Source organism: Balearica regulorum, chromosome 27 (assembly GCF_011004875.1).
Source record: "Balearica regulorum gibbericeps isolate bBalReg1 chromosome 27, bBalReg1.pri, whole genome shotgun sequence".
In the NCBI taxonomy this organism is placed as follows: Eukaryota; Metazoa; Chordata; class Aves; order Gruiformes; family Gruidae; genus Balearica; species Balearica regulorum.
This window is the reverse complement of record NC_046210.1, coordinates 5,669,792-5,694,107: the sequence shown is the minus strand read 5'-3', so window position 1 is coordinate 5,694,107 and position 24,316 is coordinate 5,669,792. Positions and strand designations below refer to the sequence as shown.

Genomic DNA, 24,316 nt, shown 5'->3' with positions numbered 1-24,316 from the left:
AATCGAACGACAACGACGATGCCAAGCATGGGGAGATGCAGGGAATGAGTAAAATAGGGGGTGAGCCTGCAAAGCCTCCTGCCGAGCAGGTGGGGGACAGAGGTAACTGGGGCCCTCGGAGGAGGCTTTCCCGGCAAGAGGCCCGGCGCTGCGGCTGCCGCCGAGCCAGGCGCAGAGGGGCCCGGCCCCGGGTGCGGGCCATGCCGCCCGCCCGGCCCGGCCCTACGGGGGGCGGTGAGGGACCCGCCGCACCGCCCTCTCCGGAGCGCCGCCCCCCGCCGGGTGACGTCACCCCCAGCTCGGCCGGCGCCATTTTGAAAGTGGAGCGTTTGGGGGGGGCCGGAGCGAGGCGCGGAGCGGGGGCAGCCCCAGGAGCGGAGCCGGCCGCACCCCCGCCGCCATCCGCCGCCATCCGCTCCCCGCCGCCGCCCCCCGCCCGGCACCGGCGGCCCCGCCGCGCAGCGCCGAGACCGCCCGACCCGCCGCGGCCGCTATCGCGAGCCCAACATGGCAGGTAAGGGGAGGCTGCCCCCGCGGGGCACCGGCCCCTGACGCCGCCGCCGGGCTGGGGGCGCAGGTGAGGCTGCGGCAGCGGCCTGCCGGCCGGGCGGTGGGGCTGCCGGCCGGGGGCAGCGCCGCCTGCGTCCCCCGCCTGCCCCGGCTCGCCGGGGTTTTCTCCCCCGATCGCGGAACGCCTGGCAGCCTGCCTCTGCCGAGCGGCCGGCGTGCCGACTGCCCCTGCCTCGCTCGCTCCCCCGGCCCCGCTCTCCCGTTCCGCCTCGCCTGCGCGTTCCTGAATTTTTTTAATCCCCCCCCCCCGGGAAATCGTGCTTTCTTCCCACCCACCCCTTCTTCCTTTCCCTCCCTTTGGGGGTGGGGAGGGAAGCATGAAAGAAGCAAGGTGTAGGGGCTTCGATGGGGGAAGTGGTGTATTTTGAAGTTCAGTGTGCAGGAGCCTTGCAGACAGGGTGGGTCTTTTGCTTTTTTTTTTTTTTTTCTTTCTCCCTATAGGCTTTTTGAATTTGTATACGTGCTTGTACGTTGCATTTATTTCTCAGGTGGAGTTAGGACTGTGCAGAGAAGTGCTGCTGTGCATGGAGAGGTGTTCCAGGGTGCAGACGTGCTCATGTCGAGAGTACAATTGCACCCTTCTGCAGGGTGCAGCTTTTAAGCGTTTGCAAATGAGAGTAAAATTGGGTACAAGATGTAATTAAATAATACAGGTCTTACTGTGTTTTCTTTCTCGTTCCTTCCTGTGCTTGCTCCCCATTTTGCATCCTAAAGTGCTCTTGGTAGGCTAGAAGCATGTATGCATAAGGTATCTCTTCCTTCTTACTTTTCCTTTGCAATTTCTTAATTTGCAAATATATTCATCCCCCTCCTCTGCAAATGAATTGTCTTTTCAGCCCTTTGCATTTGCAGGAGCAAGCATGAGAGGCTGTATTAGGTTTGTGCTTTTCTTTTTTCCCCCTACACCATATGCCTATGCTCCGCCCTCCTCTTTTTGTTTTAGGCAGGGGGGAGAGGAAAAAGTGCCAACTCGCTTCAAGTAAATTGTATGAAAAATAGAAGTTTAGCCTTAAGTAGGAAGATGAGTGATTTTTCTTAGAAGCTGTCCCTGTTAAATGCCTCTGTGATGCCAGCTGCTAAATGAGAAATGAAGAGGTTGGAGAGAGGAAAGAAAATGGGTTGTATGGGTTTTAGGGAGTGGTGGAGAGGTGTGTGTGGCAAACCTTTCCAGTGTATCTGCAAAAAAGCATTTTGACGTCTCTTGCATAGATGGTTGCTTGTGCTTGCCTTCACCTTGTCGGGTTATGTAGCTTGCATATCTGTAATCCTTCAGAAAAGAAATGAAGGCAAGCAAAAAATGTGAACTGGACTCTGACTGTATTCCAGCACTTTTCTTCACATTCTGAAACACTTGGTCTTTTTGGAAAGATTATTGTGGGGCTTCTGATTTCCTTGTCCTTGACTTCTTCCCTGCCCCCCCCCCCCCAACTTAGTGTAGAAGAGGGAAGAAGTCCCTTCTGTATTCTTTGTTGTCCCAAAAGCCATAACAGACCTCTGGATTAATGTGTAAATGCCATCTGTTGCTCAGCCTGTTTGAATTGCGCTGAGAAAAAGTTCCATTTTGACAGTGGCTTTCAAAAAAAAAAAAAAAAAAAAAGGCAAGCCCATTTCAGTCTCTTCCTGTATGTACCCAGCCCTGCAGTGATTTGCTCAGAATGAAATGCAAAAGAAATGGGTGGTGATTTTTTTGTGTGTTTTGGTGGCAGGGTTCAAATGAATCACTGCCTTCCGCCGAGGCAGTAATGTTCCTGAAGTTTTCTCTTCGATCCGTTTTCTATGGTAGTAGAACTTGTTAACATCAGATTGCTTGTTTGCTTTTCTGCTCGGACTTGCTGCTTTTTTTAAGGCTGATAATTGCTTTCATTACTTCTGGGAAGAGACTCTAAAACTGTGGTAAAATTTTTTTTCTTTAGCCTTTAGTATGTAGGTTCAGTTCAATGTTTGTAAAAGAAGGAAAAGAATAGCATGCTTGGTTTATATTGAATGAAAGATTGAAATTTTCCGAAAATGTACATCTTTTTTTGACGGTTACGGTTTAAGTTGTTTGTGTGTTTGTACAGAGTTCTGACTTTTAAAGTAGGAAGAAGCTTCGTGCGAAATAAGATGTTCATGCGCTCTTGCTTTAAATGCGTGGCTAAAGTTAGCGCTAGCAATGTTACTTAGTCCAGCAAGATTTTGGCGATAGAGGCTTTTATCACTCTTACTGCTTATGCTTACGCTGTTTTTGACAAACGTTGCATTGAACGCTGGCAAACCACTAATGACAAAAACAATATCTGTAAAGGAAAAAGGTGGGGAGGGGCAATTTGTAATTGTGGCTACAGCATTGCTGAGGAAGTAGGCGTGTACAATGTTGTCTGAAATTCTCTGTTGGTAACTATTGTGTGCTCTTTGTGTTGCTGGGGGGGGTGTCTCATTCTTTTTGATTGTGTTTTTTAGGAGCTGGAGGAGGAAATGACATTCAGTGGTGTTTTTCTCAGGTGAAAGGCGCTGTAGATGACGATGTAGCAGAAGGTAAGAGCGACATTTTTTTACTGGATGTTTTCTGACTTTTTAGCTGCTCCTTAGGTAGGGAGATGTGAATGCAATCTCACTAAAATAGCTCAGTGTTGCTGCATGCAACTTGAGCAAAGCAAATAGACATTTAAAGTGCACTCGGATACCCAGATTCAGGATTAAACTATGGCTTGAGAGTACTGTTCAGCACACTTGTAAGAAGGGCTGAATTCAGGTTTCTAAAATGGTTTGCTGGAATTGTTTTCTGAGATTGTGAAGTTTTTCCTGTCACGCAGCTTTTGACTTGTGTTTTTTCCTAATCTGCAGAATGGGGAATGTGATACTTGCATTCCACAGGGAGGTGTTGTGAGAATTGATTAATCATGTTTGTACTCTTTGAAGATCTAAGTACTAGATAAAGATCAAGTAATTGCCCCCATCTTTCCAGCTTATATTAACCAGGAGGGGAAGAAATCTGAATATTTGTGCGTGCTTACTTATTAAGTAAAGAATGGTTTTGTATTTGAAATACTACTGAAAATTGCCTAAAACTTTTCTAAGCTGGCAATGACAAATGTCATCTTACACTAAGATGGCTGCCTCTGATTGTGACTGCAAAAAAATGTACTTGTTATTTTCTTTTACTTGGATTGGGGATCGTTAGAGGAATGATGCTTTCTCTGTGCTGCTCAGTTGCTGTGCTAGGGAGCAAAATTTATTCTGTGATCTTTTTTTGAGGGAAGTCTCACTGACTTTTAAATTTCTTTGGCCATGAAGTCATGTTTACACAACACAACCTGTAAGATCATGATTAAATTTTTTTCTTTTGCAAGCAGTCGGCCATGTCACATATGTAATTCTTAAGTTTTTTCTATTTTATACGTATTTTGAATGCTTTGACTTACAAATGAGATTAATGTTGTATTTGGAAAAGTGGTAACTACAGTTTCCGTTATTTCCCCATTTGATGTGTGGTTCAAATTAGTTTCCAAAGGCCAAAAAATGAGTATAAACATATATGCATTGGTTTTATTTATTAGGTGCAGCATGTGGCAAATAATGCACTTAGAAAAACTCCTGTCATTTACAAGCTGAAAGGTGGCTTTTGGAAACAAGGAAGCCGTAACAATTTTTTTAAAGTTTAATTTTAAATTCCTCAGGAACTATATTTTAAAGCTTGAACTCAAAACTCCTGTAAAATGTAGTATAATTTTTCCCCGACAAACTTTAAATTCTGCAGCCTTTATTTTAATTACATATCAAAGTAAATCTTTAATTAAGTACAAATATTGAAGAAGTTGTGGTTGTGTGGCAGGTGTTTGCAAGTAATTCTTCAGTAAAATAGGCATGTTGACATGCATGTGATAATAAACTTTATCTGCGTATGGTAAAGTGGCTTTTGCAGGGATCTGGAAATGCAGAAGTCAGGAAATAGTCTGTCCTTAACTTCCTTAGCTGTTCAGAAGTACTGTACTTTGTGTTACGTAAGGTGACTTGCTAGCCTTATGCTTCCTGACAGGTTAGCAGCTGTACTGTGTATTGCTGGTGTCATAGTGGGTGGAGTTCAGGGAAGCCTTTGCTGTAAGTGAATTAGCTAGCTTCAGTTTCAGCAAGCCAGACAGCATGGTTTCCAAAAAAATGTAAGAATGTCCATTTTTGATTTTATGGAAGATTCAGCCTTCTGATTTTGTGACCCAAAGAGCAAAGAGAAGCTTCATTTCATTGTCAGCTATAGCTGACTTAGGATGAGTCTTAAGGTGCAAACCCCAGAGTCTTGATATACTGCAAGACATCCTAAAATTTAAATGCCTAGATCCTGGAGAGAGGTCCCAAGGTTGGCATTGCATTTGGTTGTAATGAGTTTGTTGAGCTGAAATTCTCTCCTCTTCTGTGTGTTCACCTCCCACAATTCATGCTGGAAGTTGTTACAAGCCAGCTAATCAAAGTGCAAGTTTAGCTTCCATGCGATCCTTCGAGTTCTTGTTAAGCTTTGTAATGTCTCCCTGTGATACTGTTGGAAGGGTTAATAATATATGAAGCTGGTCACATTTTTCTTTTTATTAGCTATATTTCTGGCTTTAAGGTTCATTTTAATGAAGCGGAGCCTTGTGTGGTTCTTGCAAAAGTTGGAACAGGAGCGTTGCATGCTTTGGTCCTCCTTCAGGGTACCCATGGACAGGTTGACAGTGGCTCATAGTGTAGTCTGAGGACCTTTTTTCCTTCCCTGCCTTTCTGTCTGCTTTCTTGTGGCAGACACCACGGTGAAAGCTGAAGAAAATCTTGTTGTCTGAAACTTAAATGACTGTTTAACCACAGTGGTCTGCAAGCTAACAAGTACGGACTCTAATGCTGTCTGTGGCTGAGGACAGTACCAGTTTGTGTACGGTAGTACCTAGAGTGTGGATTTCTGGTTTTTGAATGGCTTTAGAGCTCAAATTTTAAAAACTAACTTTTTCTGTGGAATGCTGAAACTTCACTGAAAACAAACCTGAAAGGGGAGGTTTCACTTTCTGTTTTCTTCCTGTTTGTAATACAATGTTGCAATATTTGTTTTGGAAAGCTAGCTTAAACTAAACTAATAGAAGCCTTAACCAAGAAAATGGCATCCATTTAATTACATTACTTAGTAGAATGCAAAACCAGTGGTGTCTCTACAATGTTGCCTATGAAACAGGCCAATGGAGAATAACATTTTTAATACAGTAATAGTGGCAGGAACTTTAAAAAGCTTGCTAAGAATGCTAGCACATAGCTTCCAGTATATTTGAGGTCAAATCTGACCTCGTAAACTTCACGTAATATGTATAACCTATAATTCTTTAGATACTTAGGCTAGAATGGCTGTCTGTTACAAAGTCAATATTTGGTGGCTTTGATGGCTGAAACATGAACTCTGATACATACAGTTTTTTATTTTCTGGCTTTCTAAGCAGATAGATGGATATGACAACATTTCTTTTAGAGCTAATGAGAGTGGAAGGGAAAGAAGGGGAAGGCTGTTACTTAAGCTTGAGGAAAGAAGATGGCAATAAGTTTATATCTGGGGCTTGCCTGTGGTGTTCTGCTGAGACAAAGTTTTTCTAACTTGAGGACTATGGATGTGTGAGGAGCAGAGAATTTAGCCTCTCTTCTCTTGGTATGTACAGAATTTATCCTTGGTTGTAAGCTGTGGCCTGGCCCTATCAGATCACAAAGTTAAGCACAGAAACCGGGTTATAAATTGAAATCTGAGTGTCAGCTTCAGATTGGGTCCTTAATTTTAACTAATTGCAAAAGTCTGCCTTTTTGTGATTTAGCAGTCCATTGCATAAGGGCAAGGGTGTTGTAGCTTGTGTTGTCTCTGTTTCTGAAATAGCTGATTCTTTGCTCAACAGAAGTTTTCCTCCCTTCTTAATTTTAGCCCAATCGTACAACGTATCTGTGTTCAGTTAGATTAGACAGGATTTCTCCAGTGAAGAACACAGAGTCATTGTCCTTGATAAGTTCAATGATCAGGTTGTCAAAAGCATCTGTAAGGCATGGATTTTTCTTCTTTTGTGCCATCACTGTTTCAGTGCAAGTAAGACTTAACTGTCCAAAAGTACTTGAGAGCACACATTACCATGTTGTCTTAGTGGAAGTTTCCTTTAGGGGAACGATTATAGAAAAGGATTACAAAGATTTTCTGCAGCAGTTTTGTTGTTTTGGGACTTGTTTTTACTCTTCTGCTGTTATGTTCTCCAAGATGCGGCATAATGGCAACTCCAGTTGGAAAAAACCCTAAGAATTGTGCGTTTAAACTGTTTCTGAAAACTAGACACTTGCTTAGTGAAATGAGTTCGTACTTCAGAACAAATTAAGTCAAATTTCTTTAATTACTTGGCAGAAGGAAAAGAGTCAAGCTGCCGTATCTAAATGTTCTTTCAAGTGTAATCCAAAGATCTGCAGAAGTCTGATAGTCTGGGTCCAAGGCTGGGAGCCAGGAACTTAAATCCTAAGCTTTATAACCCTGAGTGATTACCTCTCATCTTTGACAAGTTGTTTTAACTGTTTTATGCCTGAATTGTCTCTGGAGGAAGTACTGGAATATCTGCTGTGGGTGCTGATTACTGACGTAACTTTAAAGTCTGATGCTTAACCATTCTGTACGGCTTTGTTAATAATCTATGACTTGTTTCATGTTTCCTCTTTTATAGCCAAAAACATTACTGTAATCTGTTTCAGTTTGTGCAGATGATGAACAGATGAAGTCTCTTTATGTTTCTATCCCTAGCCAGCTCATGTTTATATCTCTGACCACACACAAGATTTGACTTTTTTCTTGTTCAGGAATGCTTTCTGTATTTGATTCTAGGTGTGTTGTATTTTTCAAGTGTAGTTTCATGTTTATTTTTGGCAGACTTCAAAATTGCAGAGCAGCTATGGGAACTGTTGTTGCTTCAGTAATGGTAGTTTGTCTTCACTGTGTGAAAATAGTTATCTCGGGGTAAGGAAAACTGAAGCCAGGAATGAGGACTGCTGTAAAAAGCAGTTTACCACCATCTGGAGTTCACCATCTTCTTTTGCCTTATGAAGAAATATTTTCTCTTTGTCAAGTAATGTGTATCTGTTGTAGTGGGTTAGAGCTGTTGAGCCTCCTTCAGAAAGTTGGTTAGCTCTGTCCTACCAGACTGTTACTCCTGGTGGCACATTTCTGTGGGCTTACCAACAACTGATTAGTAGGAGCCTATACCTTGCAGATGGAGGGATGTTGCTGGGATCGGTTGGGAAGAAAGGCTTCTACCTACCTGTGTTGGTGGGCAGGAGTCACAGAAAGAGAAACAATGGCATTCTAGAAACCACTGATGGATGTTTTTAATGCGAGTTGACAGAAGAGGAGGGGAGGAAAAATTTTCAGAGAAAAGTAGTAAAGGTGTGAGAAGTTGCAATAATGCTGCTAAAGCAGGATTGCAGTATAATTGTGGGAGGGAGCTTAATTTTGAGGGCTGTGGTTATGTTCTGTATGCTCATAAGGTAACATTAGTTAGGAGTAAGGACGAGTAATAGGTTTGATTTTTAAGGAGTAGTTTGAAATGTGCTGTAGATAAGTGAAAAGACCCAAGATTATAGCCCTATTCTGTATTCCTAAGTCTGCTTATGTATTTTAGCTCTTCTATCTTCAGCTGTTTGCAGAATGACTATCTAGAGAGAGAAATAGGCTACTGTGTTCTAGGAACTGCTGGTCTAGATTGACTAAAGTGTGCATTTAAAGTATGCAGTCCCCCAAAACAAAGAGCATTTAGCAAAGGGCTAAATAGTAAGTGGCTGTTTAGCTCCCTAGAAGATATTCAGTACTCTCTTGACATGGCTTTGGTAGCTAGGGTGCTTGAGCTTGTCAGTCATGCTGACCAGTATTGTTCTGTTACTTCTGTCATGCTTTGCTGTTCTTGGAATCTTTTTGGCTTAAATTAAAAATAAGTTGAGAAAAGGAGTGATTTTTTTTGTGTGTGTCTTAAATATGGCGGTTACAGTGATCAAGCCATCAGACTCCAACAGTACAAATGAATGCAACTTGGCTCTCAGTGGCAATCCTGGTGGATTACAGCTCTTGATTAGTTTTGCAAAACTTCGTAGCTTTTAATTTTAAAGGTGCTACCTAAACGATTCTGTTTTGGGTATTTCTACCCTAGAAATGGGTTTCTGTGGTAGCTGTAGCTTCATAGAATGTGTTTTGGAAGAACTAAAATAAAGAATAGAGCTGTGCTGTCTGCCTCTTCCCCCCCCCCCCCCCCCCCCCCCAGCTTTGTTCTCTCTGACTTGCCTATTTAGGCCATGGCTACATGTTTGGCAGCATTTCTGCTTAAAGAGGCACTCCTTCCCACTTTGCTGGCACAAGTGTTCATGTAACTGCACAATGAACTTGTTTGGGAAGCTGATCCAGCTGAAAAATACTTAAAATTGTGGTTTTGACTGGATTAATTTTCAGCTGAATTGAACCCCGATCTGGTTCTCAGTGCTTTGTGCGTGTGTGTGTAGTGTGGAGAGTGATCAAGTGGCTCAAAGGAACACGAGGAACTCTGGAAGAGGGTTGGTCTCTTTATAGGATTTTATGTACACTCAACACAAGACTCTGATCTCTAAGTGCTATGCTACTACAAATGGTAAAACCAACTGATAAAGAGGACTTTAAACCTTTCCAGTTCAGGATATATTCTTTGAACATGTGCTATCTGAAGGCCAGCAATAGAATATATCTAATACCAATACTGTAAGAGACTGAACTAAAATACTGACCAAATAAAATAGTTGAAGCTTTGTATGGTGAACTAATGCTTGACAGAGATCTTGGATCACTGGTGATAGGTGCTGCTATTGAAAACAAATAGACCTGTAGATTTTTACTGGGTTGTGTTGCAGTTGAATCAGATCCCTGAACTTAAGGCTTTGTGGACATGCAAACACTAGAGGTGTAGAGAAGGGGTGATGAAAATGTGTGCCTGAGGGCAGGTGGAGAATGCAGAACTACCTCATTTGATAGCAGCACAGATTTAGGTAGGTATAAGCCAGTTGTCAAACTGCTGTGCAGTGTGCCAGTTCTAGATTTTTTTTCAAAATTAGATATCATGTACACATGTGCAGGGATACACACACAATGTCATTTATCACTATGTTGTAAATAATCTTTTTAACGTTTTTTTTGCAGCAAAACCAGTACACGTGAAATAGGTTTTCTTCCTTCAGTGTCCACACAAGCAGTATGTGGAAGTGAGATTTGTTTAGCATTGTTGCTGGCTCTGTTAGGAAAAAGAGTTGTGTTAATATTGGTACCGTTTAGTTTCTTGGAAGCTGTTGTAGAAAAGAATGCCACTTAATTGGGAGATGGATTACTTACTGATTGCTTTACTGTAAAGCACTTTAAAAAGTTAATCTGGCAAATGATAATCTTCTCTTACCACGTCTTATCACTCTTAATATGATTTGCAAAATTGGTCCCTTGTTTGGGGTTTTGACTTCACCTAAACTAATGGATTGTCTCACATTTAGATGCTGTAGAATTAAGCTTTCTTTGTTTAAGTGTGCATACAATTAAATCTGCTATGTACTGTACGTCCTGTAGTAAAAACATCAATTACTGATGGTACCAAATGAAGGCTGCCATTTGTTCTTTCCTCTTTAGGAAACACTGTGCTCCCAAAGCAATTTCCTTAGTGTAAGATGCTTTTATAACTGCCTTAAGGGTATTTTCCAGACATTTTTTCATATTTTCAATGCTCTCTAATATGCAGTAGCATAACTATGTCTAGAGTTCTGTTTAGTATGGAGCAAAAAGTTTTGCAGAACAAGTCAGAGTTCAATAATTATTTGAAACTGAGGTTTATCCTTCTAAAAAAATTATTGAAATTAAAATATTTTGAAATGAATGAAAAGTCCTGGCATAGGTAGGCACTTATGTTGTGAATGTGAATGGAGACAACAGTTACCGTGTTTCTGTGAAAATAAAAGGAGAAAAATGCAGGAAGTACGATATTTGATCCAAAGCAATTTAGAATAATCTCTTTCAAGAAGCAGCAGTAGGTCTTATAGTCAAAATAACTACATCTGGATAGTCTTCTAGATTTTAAACTTGAGTGGAATATATGTAATTATAGCTATGTTATATTGCTTTATTGCTCGGTTATACTCTTAAAGCATGCATTAGCTAAGTGCTACTTTTGTACAGTTAGTATGCGAGTTAACTGGAAATAGAAAGGACATTGTCATTCTTTTATGCTGTTACATGAGGCTTCATGAAAAAGAGGAAAGCCTAAAAAGGTGTCTTAAGAGGTAAAATTTTGATGCTTTGTGCGTGTGCACTTGTTAATGGTTTTATATAGCAGGACTTCCTTTATTGAATATCCTGTTGCTCACTTTCTGGCTCCCCAAACACGACTACTTTAGGACATTGCTTGGGGAAGCAGGCAGTATTGCATGATGGTGGTCTTGCCTTGTTCTTTTCTGTGACCAGAAGGTTTTGGGTTGTTACATTTGCCTTTAAAATGAAGATGCTGGCTAACAAGACGTCAGGTAGGATGTTGCTACTGTAAGTTGATAATATTACTGAAAATAATTATTTGAGGATTCTCTGCATGACTGTAATTCAGTTACAGAAACAGAAGTGGCTGCAAGCTTCTCTCTGCTAACTTAACGTGCTTTTGTTAAGCACTGGAGGAGAAATTATTAATTTGGTCAGCCATTCTTTGTAAAAGTGTATTTTCCTCTTAGCAATCCACAAGTGATAGCACCATTAAGAAAACCAGCATATTTAGGTCACATGTTAAACCCTTAGGCAGTTATGCTTGCATCTAATTTTGGAAGAAAATTTTCAGGTCAGGAAAAGAGGATTTAAGAGCTGTATTATAAGAAAGATTGATTTCCCAGATACCTAGAATGCCTGTTGTGTAGAAATGTTTCTTTTTGCATTTTCAGTTGCAGTTCTTAAATGAATGCTATGGGAATAAGATGATCTCCAAATTAACTCAGTTGGCACTCTGTTTTTGAGAAGTTGAGAAAAGATGCTTGCATGTGTTCAGGATCAGTTAAGGTAATTGAGGCTTCAGACTATAGCTGCTTATTTGAAATTTGGAATAATTTCTAACACTTTGTTAAGTGCTAGTGGCTGTATTTTCCTTTTCCCTGATAAATATAAAAAGTGTTCCAGGGATCATTCTTTGATTCTTGAAAGTTAGTCATTTCAGCTGGCCTTTTTTCTGTTAGTAGAAGATTAGAAGATGATTCGCAGAAATTAGGACCTATGTGCATTTGTGTGTAGTGCTTCTAAATGTAGTCTGAAGGACTTTTTTTTTTTTTTCCTCTGGATAACTTAAAATTTTAAGGTAAATTGGTCCAGCAGACAGGAGGTACATACTAAAGTAAATCTTAAGATTCAACTCTCATAAATATATAATGATTCTCAGACACTTGTTTGAGAGCTCCTGGACTTTTTTCCAATGGAATTACATAAACTTAACTTCTCAGGTATGGTTCTTGGTGCATTGTGTAAGGATTCATTTATAGAAATTGGAGATAATTTAAAAAGAAATAATCTTGGATTATCTTTTAATAATTGCCCTATTCAGCTTGTTTTGAAGTGTGGCCTTGGTATGGAAAGAATTAGAATTCAGATTGCATCTTGACTTTTCTGTAGGTTCATTGTTACTTCAAGTAGCTGCTGCTTCTTGAAGAGATGGTCCTTCTTTGTACCTTGACCAGTTACTGTGAGCTGACCCAGATGTCTGCTTAGCTCAGAGTGGTTGCTTTGGGTAACTGACCTGAGTGAAATTTATGTGTCTTGGATTATTTGCTATCAGATTAATTTTATCCTGAGTTTGTTTTCCCAGATTGATTTGTCAAACTGTAACAAATGTTTGTGGTGGAATAGGTATAGGTGCTGCAGAAATGGGACAAGAGATGTGAGAGGTGAATGGATGGATTGCTTCTCTTGGAGATATGATAATGGGTTTTAAATGTAAAACTATGGCCTTGTGAACAGCTTGCTCAGCCTCTTCCTCAGCCTTTTCATACTTATAGTTCGTATGTGCTTGTTCATAGACTGCCTTTCATATGGAAAACTCTACTTTCAGTACATTTTGATTCATGTTTGAGGACAACTCTTCTAAAAGATCAATGTGAACAAACAGCAATGGAAGCTGAAGCCCACAAACTTTTTCGTTCTATAGTCCATTAGAGAGAAAATGGCACTGCTTTATAAAAGTGATAGTGAAGCATTCAGAAGCTGTTTTAGTGGAATGTGGAACTGTCAGGAATGGCTTTTTGACCATAATTGTAAAACTTACTATATAGTCCTTCTGCCTGTTTTCAGTCTGTTCTTATCACAGCTTCATGTTTTTGTTGAGGTTTTGGTGGGGGTTTTTTTGGGGGGTGCGTGTAGCAGTTTGTTTTTTTGTTTGGTTGGTTTTTTTGTTGGGGTGGGGGTGTTTTTTTTGTTTGTTTGTGGTTTTTTGTTTTTTCCCCAAGAAAGATCCAGGATTTTTCATTTTACTCCAGACCCTTTTGGAAGTAATAACCCACTCTTGAAAGTGATGGGGGCTGGTAAAATTCCAGTTCTGTTACTGGAGCAGAATACATGCTGTGCTTAACCCAGCAATTTTGTATCTGATAATATTTAGATGCCTCAGAGGAAAGTGCAGTAGGAAGACAGCATTTAAAACAAAACAACAACAAAAAAAACACTTGGAGATTTACACATCAGGTTGTTGGCTCCCTGGAGCTTGTAGATTCTTTTCCTTGATTTGACCTGAAGAAGCTCATACCAAACCTGGGAAAAACAGACATCTACTTGTTTCTGCAGCATTCTTATTTTTCCGCTGTTTCTGAAAACCAGGGAAGTATGTTCTAAATTGCCATCTACAACTGTGCTACTAGGTCATCTCTCTGTTCTGTTGCTCAGTGTTCCTGTGCAAGTGTTATTAAGCATGCATGTTGTTAGAAAAAAATGATACGACCAAGTGATTGCATCCTGTGTAGGAGCACTTCTGGCTTAGTCTTTTCCTCTTGCTGGTTACTATCATTTTGAAGAAGTTATCAAAAGAAGATTGTGTACACAGCCCTCTTTGGTCTTGTAAGCTCATATATGTAGATGTTGAAATTCTTTTTCCAGTTTTACAATTATATAACATTCAACTGGAAGTTTGGCACCTTCCAATTTGTGTTCTTTCTAACAGTGTCTTTTGACTGAGGCTCCAGTTTCTTACAGGCCTATTATTACTCTTTTACTTTTTACCAGATTTGAAGTTTAGATTTAAATTTAATTATCCTGGGGATGGGGTAGAATTGACAAAAATGAAGACTAGAAATGGAGATAACTTCAAGTAGTCATCCAGACTTGCTTCATCTGGAAGGTCACCAAATCACTTTAACCCCCTCCATGCTTTGTTTTCCCTGTCTGTAAGACTAGTGTGCCTGTTGTCCAAAATGAAGGTCCACAACTTTAAAAAGTTATTGCAAGGAACTTGGAGATCCTTGCAGGACAGCAATACTACTGAATACTCTATCTTGTTTTCAACTGTTATGCAAATCTTCCAAAATCCAAAGAAAAGGTTCTAATCTATAGATAAGGTGAGAGACATAATTAACTTAAAAGTAAAGGTCAGTATTTTGCTCAGATTAGTAGACTATATATATATTTTTTTAAGAGGCGATATAAATACAAGTGTCTGCCTTGCAGAGTAGTCAAGATTTGTAGATTCCATTTTGCATCGTTTAGAGAGGTGAGTGTTAAGAATCTCTGAAAGTCTAGGCCAGAAACTAGTAATGGCCTCTGTTTAATTTTTTTTTTTTTTAAGAAGCTGAGGCATGTATGCTTGGGCCAGAATAGAAACAGGAAAATACTTGCTGGGGGGGGGGGGGGGGGGGGCAGGGGGGGGGAAGGGGGCAACTGGTAAAGGGAAGTGGTTTTTTTCAGGTTCCAAGTGCCACTAAAAATGCATTAACTATTAAAATGAACTGATAAAGGAGTGAATGCCCATAGTGGGTGAAGTAATGAGAAATTTTTATTCCACGGTTGCTTAATAGTCAGAACTGTGTATTCATCTCTGCTGGAAACTTCAGTTGTACTTGTGACCTTCACAGGCGCTGTGCTCTCCGGCAAGCTGCCTGAAATTCAGCTGGTGAGTGTGCCTCCCTCTCTCCTTCCCTTCCTCCCTCCCTGCCTTCCATTATGGTAGGTAAGAGTGATTTTTTTGCTTTCATTTTCCTTCCTTAGGAAGAGACGCTTTACACGTTGTCTAAGGCACAATGGTCTCTTGCATTCTGCACATGCAGATTAAAAGCTTTAGAAATTTGTGGCCTTAGCTTTTCCACCTGAAATAAAAGCTTTGGTCAAAGAATGTATGAGAAGTCTGAAATAGCACGATAGTTTCTAGGTTGTTTGGTTTTTTTTTTAATATCTACAATAGAAATGCACACCAAGTCACAGAATTCTAGTAACTGATTTTGAAAGGCATTGCCAAATTACAGTATTTTTCTAAAAAACCGCTACTAATTCTTAATTTGCAGTGTATGTTTTGGAACGGCTTCAGCAAAAAGAGAAAATGAAGATATTCCCGTGCTCTTAGTCTGTAGCATTCTCAGCGACAAATCAAGAAAGGCATTGCCTAAAGGCTTCTGTTATGTACATGCAAAACAATAGCACAGTATGTTATTTCCAAATATATTGTTATTTGTAAACAGAAAACTAACCACTGGCTTTTCTGTGCTGTGGAGCCTATTGAAATTCTGACTGTGATTCCAGCAGAGATTTTTCTATAAATAGCTCTGTACTACTTCGGAACACAAACAGGCCCCTGAAAAGATCTAAAGTAAGCTCTTCTGAGGGGACTATTTAGCCTATGTTTTTAGTGTGTACTTTGGTGTAGATACTGTGGTGGATGTGAGGACTGTTTCTATAGTTTGAGGTGGGGGGGGCTGTCAGCAGGAATTGAGAAGCAGATAGTTACCGATGCAAATTGATTTCAAGGACTCATGAATCACCTGGCTTGCGCATAGGGGGGGAAAAAAAAGGATAATAAAACTAAACAAATGTAAGCAGAAGCAGGTATGTTTTCCTTTTAGTATTGAAGTTGTTTTTTTGTTTTTTAATAAAAGCCATCAGATAATGACTTCAGGCATTAGGTAATGGTTCAAGTAAATACAACTTGAAATAGAAATGCTTTCTTCTTTCAGTGAACAGACATCCAAATTAAAGCATCCTTTAAAAATTTTTACTGATTGGTTGTTTGGTTATGTGAATTAATACGCAGCTAATTTTGTAGTGCAGGTTTTTCAGTGCTACGTAGGTGAACATTCTCTTGAATAAGTAATACAGCAGCAACTTTTTGTGTAGATATGTTCATTTATAATGGGTGTAAGCTATCTTGACTAAGGTAATTTGTAATCTTGATGAAAAACTTGTAAACATTCTGTGAATTAGAAGAGATGAGTAAATACTGTTGTGATTTGCCTAGCTCACAGGGCTGATTTTCTGCTAGTCCTGTTGCTGCCAATTTTTTTTTTTAAACAAAGCAGAAATCCCCTTTTAAAAGGAATCAAAGAGAATGAAAATAGCTTTGGCATTTGTGAGATCCATGCTCTGAGTGGTAGGCTCTTCGGTGTCCTTCTCAGCTTCTGGTTATCACACAAATGTGTTTATCAGCTGTCACAACAGAATGGGGATGGTATCAGAGAATACGTCTGACAGGACCTTGGGAGCTTGTTAGTGTGTTCTCTAAATGCAAATCTTTCAACTATACCTATTACTTCTGTTAGATGATTATTAAAAAAACTTCATCCGCGGAGAATACAGTCTCAGAAGCATGTATTTGATAGCTTAGCTACCATAGCCTTGAATGACATTTTTTTTCATAATGCTTACAATCTCCTTTGGTGAAGGAGCACCTACAATTTCTGTGTGGGGATTGCACGCTGGTCTTGAATGGAAAATAGCCCTGTTACCCATACAAGGCAGTGATTTTGTGCTATGAACAGGACAGAACTTAGTAGGATCAACAGCTTAACTGCTGACACTTCTTTTTAAGGCCTAGATGGTATTTCTGAGCTTGTAGAGGTTTTTTTTTGGTTTTTTTTTGGTTTTTTTTTTTTTAAAAGAGCGTTCTTTCTCGTTCTGCCTAGGCATATTGAGAACAGTTCCCTAAGAAAATGGAAGTGTAAATAAAACAGGTAGGCAACACAGCAAAGTACTTCTAAGGGGTAATTAGCATGTTTTTTTGGAAAATACATACATTGCTAACACGTTTATCACAATGGGAAGAAATAAAGCTTGAATAAAACTTAGTCTGATTCTTTTAATGCATTTTGGGGAATCCTTGTACTATGTATAACTTGCATTTCTTAGCGTGTCTTATGAGAATTGCGGAGCGCTTCTGTAAGTATTATGCATAAATCCTGAAGGAGTATGTGATACTGTGACTTAGCTCGAGGAATACAGGTTTTCCAGAGAGCAGTGGCTTGAGATGGAGTTCTGGTCTCCTGAATCTTCACTCTGCATATGGTTAATAGGATGTCCTTTACCTGCAGGTCAGCAGGAATGTTTTCAGAGAGGTCAGAAATGGCAGTGCTGCTCTCCTCTGAATAGAGGATATTTAATTTCTCTATTCCAGCATAAAGTTTATTCTGGAAAATCAGTAAACCTGAACTTTTGTCCTCAGCAGTGCGAAAACCTGGGATGTTACTTTCTTGGAAATAAGGTATGCAGAAACAGTTTTGCTGTAGCTTTATTAATGATACGTTGTAAAGTAAAGCTCTGCAGGCAGAAAATATGTACCAGAGTACTAAGATTATACAAATGCTGTGTTAGAGCAGAAATAATAAAATCTGGTATTTATAATCCTTTTGTCTCAATTATTTGTCTTTGCCTCATATTGCTCAGTAAGCCCCTCAGTTTTGTGAGTGATAGTGACAGAACGTTCAGGTACCTAAGAGGATCTTAGATGAAGCAATTGTGGGCATGAAGTTAGTTCCTGCTCGAGTTAATTTTGTTCCCCTGTAATTAGATATGTATGATATGTATGTGATTGTACAAAGGACAAAAATGATGAGTAAATTCTACACAATACAAATAGAACTTAACCCTTGTCATCTTTGTCCAGGAAGACCTCTCATAAATCAGTGTAGGTTTTGCTGGCTGAAGGGTATTTCTGTAATGGAAGTATCACTGGTGTGGATTGTTTATCGTACTGCTTAGTATGATTACTTTGTTTAAAGGGATAATGTATGGTTGAAAGGCACAATCCCTGTGATAATAGATGTTTGAAATAGGAAAATTCAAAGGGGAGGAAGCTCTTTTTCTTTCTTCTGTCATTTAGACAAGTTATCTGCAGTAATACTTAAAATGTTTCCGTTATACTATAAACTGTAGAAGCAGAGAGCACTGGCACTGCCAGTTTCCCCCTTCAAGCAAACCATAGACTTCATATTCTGCTAGGGTTACGTTTCAGCTAAGATTTCACTTGGAGTTTTTAAAAAAAAAAAAGAGTGTTTATAGGTAGAGTTTTATTGCTGCAGCACCGAAGAATGAATGTTTGTTTTCAATTTTTTAGTGTATTTAAAACACTCATTGGAGGAGGTCTTGGTTATATGACTGTTCTGGGCTGTTATAAACCTTGTTGGTTGCCAGAATTCTGTGGCACTTGATAAAAAAACCTAAGATTTTGGACTTCTTTATTTTCAGCTAAACAGGGACACTTATTTTTTCGAGGTTAAGTGTAACTGATATGTGCTATGACAAGAGCAGGGCAGAAGCATACCTAGGCCAAGTATCCAAAATGTCAGATGGCTTTTTATTTAGTAGATGATGCTTTCAAAAGGAATAAGTTAGTAAGAATGGATTTCATCTTTTAAACACAGATGTTGCTTAGGTAGTATATTTTCTCTACTTAATGTTTCGGTTGTATTTGTTTATATTTCACGTCAAAAACATCCTTTCTGATGGTGTATTTGATAGCAACTTAATTTAGGGGTGCACAGCCTCTGAAGGTGATGTTATCCAGAGGCTGGAAACTACTGTTCACAATCTTTTTATAATCCTAATGTTGAGTGAAGAGGAGTTTTCACTGCAAGCAAAAAAGAGATTGATGCAAATCTAGGTGTGACACATCCTCAGTAGGAGGGCCACCCTTCTTTTCCCCTTTCCTCACCTGAAAATAGATGTAAACTTCACAGGTTGGAAGCTCTCGGCAGCTGAATTTTGTGGTGTTCGGAAAACTGAACCCTATGACAGCTTTCACATTGAACTGCTGGCTGGTATTTAAAAATGCTGAAATGTTTGATTTGCTGTTGATAATTTTTTTGTTTAAAAAGCAGAATAATTCTGCTGGTTGGAAAGAGGAATGCTTGTGGACTTCAGCTTTTTTAAAAATTATTATTATTATATAGCATCGCAGTGGCTGCAAAGAACAGGCGCAAGGAGAAGCTGTAACCTTTAACTACTTGTTCCTAGTTGTGAATAAATGTTGTAGCTCCACAACCTGTGAGATCATTCACCCACCTTTCTAAGGTTATTTAAGATGGGTACCAGAAGTGGGTCTGGATTTCTGCCACTTATGCCTCTTATGTTTATGATATTAATAAACTGGTGTCAAATGTCCTGGGAACGGGTGATGCAGGTTGAAAGACCTTTGTTTCAGCCAACAATAGACCTGACTTAGTGTGAATAGGAAAAGCAAATAGGCACTTCCTGTCATATTTTAAGGAATACTTGAGTTTTCTGGAAGCATGTGTATTAAGAGATTAAAACTAAATGCTAATCATTTGCTTCCCCGCCCCCCTGTAAAATGTTCCTGTGCATGTACGTATATCTGTTAGTCTTTCTAAATGTGCTTGCAGTACTAATAAAGTAAGGTAGAGTCCCAGTTGTTTGAATGGATTCTTTAGGGTGTTCTTCAGGGGAAAAACTCTAAACCTACATAAAGATGATTTAAAGAGGGGAATTGTCTCAGTTGTTGCTTTCCTAACCAGGTTTGTTCCTCAGGTTAAAACTTAGAGGCCTTTTGCAAAGACTAGAAGCTTATTTGAATAAAAAAATATATGGGTGGTGCTTCAGACCACCTTGAGGATCACTTGCCTTTCATAGGGTGTTGTAAAAGTCCAGAAGAATGCTATTTGTGGTTTCAAGGCAAAGGATGCCTTTAGAGACTCAAAGGAATTCTTGTCAGGTATTAAAACATCCCTTATTATTGAGTTTGAGGTATTTTCAGGCTCATCTAGCTTGTGTTGAATTGAAAAATGGCCCTGTCTGGAACTGGTAATGTCTCCACTTCGCAGTAACTTGCAGATTGAATTATTTGGATAGTGTTGTCCTCCAGAGTTGTGGAGGACTATAAGAAGCTTCACACCATCATCATCCATGTCCCCATCTGCCCTCCCCCAATTCCAGGATGGGAAGGATCATAGGATAGGTCGGCATAGGTGTATGTGTAAAATATGCCCTCAGAGGCCCTAATAATACGTAGTTGAAGGCAGCTCCCAGAGGACTTGGAAACTGCAACTGATAGGGCTACAACTGTTTCACTGGTTCTGCAGTGTGTGATGTTTTTTACATCAACTGATGCTGGAGCTAAGTTAATGTTATAGTTAAATATGCAGTGCCTCAGTGTGGGCAGCCAAGTCAGCAGTAGTTTTTTGTGGTGGTTGCATCTGAACTGATCTGTTGTAAATGTATTTAGTTTCCCACTTCTCTGAATGCGATTAGACTGACTGCTCCTTACTCTGTTCTCCCAACTAGATGATGTCCAGCGTAGGGGCAAACCAAGGTACTGGGAACTCTGTTAGTTTGCAGCTTCTTGGGAACTAAAGATGCTGCTGTGGTCAACTTACTCTCTTTCACCTAGTGGAAGAAGAGGATTTGTCTATTGGTTTCCTATGCATGTGTTCTGAAAGAAAAAATATCTTAAGGTTTAAAAATAGAAAGTAATCAGGGTGATGAGCGTTAATGGTTTCTATCCAGCAACCACACAACTTTGCATTTGTTTATATAGAGAGAACATTCTTTTACCTGCTGCTGTTATGACTTTAATATGAGAGGATTTTTCATAGTAATTTTTGAAGCGCTTTATTAATAACTAATTTGTGCTTAAAAAAAACCAAACCCAAACCTATTTAATTCTCAGGTGAAATGGTTTCAAGGCACCATTTAAAGATTGTTTTCAGCTAATATACAGTAGCCCTATAGGTTGGGTTTTTTCCTTCTGTAGGTTTCCAATGAAGTTTGCAAAAAAGGAATTATAGAATGCAGTGCCAGATGTGGTGAGCAGAAGTAAAACCTCTACAGTCAGGTATAGCACAGTGGCCACAGTAATTGTGGTACAGGTTTTGCTTCACCATGGATCACAGCTTTAAATCAATTTAAGATGTAAAAATTGTTTCCCAAAGCTCATACTAGTTATTAATGTGAATGCTTTAACTCCTTTCACAAAGATCAAACTTTAAAGCAATTTTATGTCATTTCAAGTGGTAGGAAGCATGGACCAATCAGTTCACACGAGTGTATAACACATCTGGTTCCAGAGTGCTTTGACTTGCTACTGTTCGTCATCTCTGTTTTCTCTGTGCCACCACAGGTGTCTTGGAGTCGCGTACTGGAGACTCTGAATTTCCTACTATAGATGGAGACGGGAAGCCAGTGATCTGAGGTTTAAATCAGTTTCCTTTCTCTTCTAGCGACACCAAATTCTGACCTTGCGTAGGGAACTGTTGTAAGCGTAAGCTTGTGGATACTGTGTACATATAGACAGAAATGTACTTAATTGGCATTTTAGTTGTGGGCTTGATAGCCTTTTACAAAAACAACTGTACTGTCTGGAGATGGGGATGCTCCTCAGCATGTTGCTTGGCGGGCTCCCCCCTTCTCCAGCGAATTTGCTCACGTAATGCCTTCAGTTTAGTCTTAGTGAATTCTGTTAGCTTAGCAAAAACCAACTGCTTAATGTAATTGAAATGTGTCAGGGATCGTTCACAAAAGTTTGAGGTGGTGGTAGTATGAGTCGGAGGTGGTGATGATAGTATTCCCTCTAGTGATTTCTGCTACTTCTGAAAGTCACTGCTTGTTCGTTGGCCTCTTGCCTTGGTCAAAAAATGGACCACAGGGGAAACTGGTGATAAGTTTGATGATGGAAACTTGACCTGAATGGAGATGTTGAAGCTTACTAATGTTGGCCCACAAACAGCAGTTGCCCAGTGAGACACAGCGATTGTTTACCAAACACAAGAATTAAAATGTTTAGTATGCTACTCCCTATACAGCTTAGATTTTAATATTGAACAGTGTTCATTCTATGAATTGTGTTTAAATAAGGAAGATGCTTTGATATCGTAGTTAATGTAAGATCACTTAAAGATTTCTGAATGTGTCAGGAGCCGCTTTTCCAGATGAGAGGTACTGTATTTTGGTAGATGGTGATTTTGTTCCCTGCTTTACTACCATCTTTGTAAAATACTTCATATTCATTATTATTCCAACTTGTAAAGGGTTTTGAGAGTCACTTGTATTTCAGTTCTCTGCAGGTCTAATGCCATCTTCTCACTATTGCTTTGTAGACAGGAGCAGCTTCTGTTGCATAGGGCAGATGGATTTGGAGTTGTATTCTTCTCTGAGCATTGAGCCTCGTAAACTATTTAGGAGAATTACTAGCCTTACATAAAACGAATGGCAACAAGATTAAGGCTGGTACTGCTGTATTATTTCAGTGGGAGGGAATGGAAGTTTGCTGCTCAGTAACTGTTGTGTTTTCTAAGAAGTCCCAAGGCTCAACAAAAATAGTTGTTTGCATAAAGTTAACCACAGAAAAAATTTTTTTTGACCTTGGAACTTAAATTGCGTTATCTTTAGACTATCTAAGAACATGTCATAAATGCAACTGTGAATTCAAAGCCATCCTAATACACGTATATCCTATGAAATGGTTGTCTTATGGTGCTGGTTCCTTCCCTTAGCTTGTATTGTTCCTGCTTCCATTAAAAAAACGTGACGGAATTCAAGCTGCTACTTCTGAAGGCTGGTGATAACAGTGTTCTTACTGTCACTGCTAGTATGTAGATTTGACAGCAGAAAGCATAATCTCAGAAGGACGTGGTGTACTTAAGGATAATGTGATCCCTGCTTTGCCGTTGAAGAGTAGAGCCCTGCTTACCTGTTGGCCCACTCTGAACTGAATGAGAGTTGCAAGGTAGGCATCGGTCATGTTAAAGTAACTTAGGAAGCTACAGGAAAAAGCTTCATCAGGAGCGGTCCAACCTTTATTTTAGGGAACTGAATAGAAAGCTAAAAATAAGGTGTGTAGTAATAATAATAATAGAGTAAATCACTCGGGCTTTCAAATCCAAAGCTGAACTCCTAGTTGAACTAAGACTTGCATGTTCTAGAAAGCGGTGTTTTTCCTCAAAGATTGGCAAAGTTGGAGAGAGAAGGGAAGAAGAAGGACTAAATAAAAGGGAATATAGGAAAGTCCAAGAAATGGAGGGAAAATCTGGAGTTTTAGGACTGCTTGACAAGTTTTACGTTTGGTTATTTTACTTAGGTAGTTCATGCAGTGAACTTCCAATGTGAAGTGCTACATGTACTTTACTCTCTACTATTCAGAGACTGGTATCTTGTGTGTGTATATTACATAGAGATACATATGTAAATACGACGGGGAGAACCTCAACACTTAAATACACTTTACCAAACAGGACTAGAATGCTTTCAAAATCAATGGGGAAAATGATGAGTTCATGATGATCGCACTTTTTATTTTCAGCATCACAGGGCCCGGAGCACTTGGAGTGAAGTTGGACGCTAGAGAACACTCTGTGAATCTTTCTCCCTGTGTGTAAATTCCCCAGATTTGCACAAACCAACAAAACCAGCTTAATTACTGTCTTCTGCTTGAACTGCCTCTTTGGCTCCCCACATGTTTGTATTCTAACACTGGTAGGGCCGGCAGCAGTGTGAAGCTGGCTGGCCATCATACAAATTCCACTGCGCTCCCTGTTAGGGAGGGGAGGTTTGTGTGCTTTTTGTGTGCAGCAGCATTGCAGGGCTGGTGCTTAGGAGAGAACAAGTAACCAGCTGGCTCTTGCAGTGCTTCATGGCTCAGCAGTGAGAATTTTTGCCACAAGGGTAACCCCTTTTATTTCTGTGTTGCGTGTATTTCATCCTGTACCCATATTTCTGAGGAATTAATATATTTTTAATTCCCTCTCCTAGTAAAGAAGAGATCTACTTAAAAGGACTTCTGAAATGACTCTTGAAGTAAATTGAACAGTAGGAATGCCTTATCCCAGCTGCCTTTGGTTTTGTTGCCTAGTCACTTCTGAGAGACGGAATGAATGCAGAGAATCACTCTTGAAAGTGAATGAAGAAAAGGGAAATGAAGTCAATAGTAAAACCGGTCATGGTAACTTTATACAATCATTGTGTGCCTTCCCCCTCTCTACATACATAAATTAGGGATGAGGCTGGAATGCAGAGGGTTTTTTCTTTTATACCATCGGTATTAAATAGTGCTTGCCATTTTGCTCTCTTATTCTTTCCCTGCATATAGTTGTGGCATCCTATGCTGGGAGCTCTCTTTTCTGCACACACACATGTATAGTCACTCTTTCTTAATCTTACTTAAACAGCCTTCCTGTTCACTTTGAGATTAACACTTTGCTATCTAGCTCCAGAGAGTTAATACACAATATAGTAGGACTCTTGATAAGCATGGTAAATCAAAATCATGCAACCAATGGGGTGATGTTGGGATGACTCAGGCATTCA

General features: G+C 39.8%; 1 protein-coding gene across 3 annotated transcripts in view; it reads left to right on the top strand.

Annotated features, from left to right (window-relative positions):
• Positions 1-290: 290 nt before the first annotated feature.
• Positions 291-24,316, top strand: part of PPP2R2A (protein phosphatase 2 regulatory subunit Balpha) — a 40,120-nt gene continuing 16,094 nt past the window's right edge. The window contains exons 1-3 of one of the 3 annotated variants that reach the window (XM_075736846.1): positions 373-514; positions 3,010-3,084; positions 14,653-14,690. Coding sequence is in view for 2 of the 3 variants with exons in the window: in XM_075736844.1 (XP_075592959.1) it covers positions 2,313-2,349; positions 3,010-3,084 (112 nt within the window). In the remaining variant the exon portion in view is untranslated. Of the gene's footprint in view, positions 515-2,215; positions 2,350-3,009; positions 3,085-14,652; positions 14,691-24,316 lie in introns of those variants that run through there. The other 2 variants (XM_075736845.1, XM_075736844.1) reach the window with 2 other exon arrangements.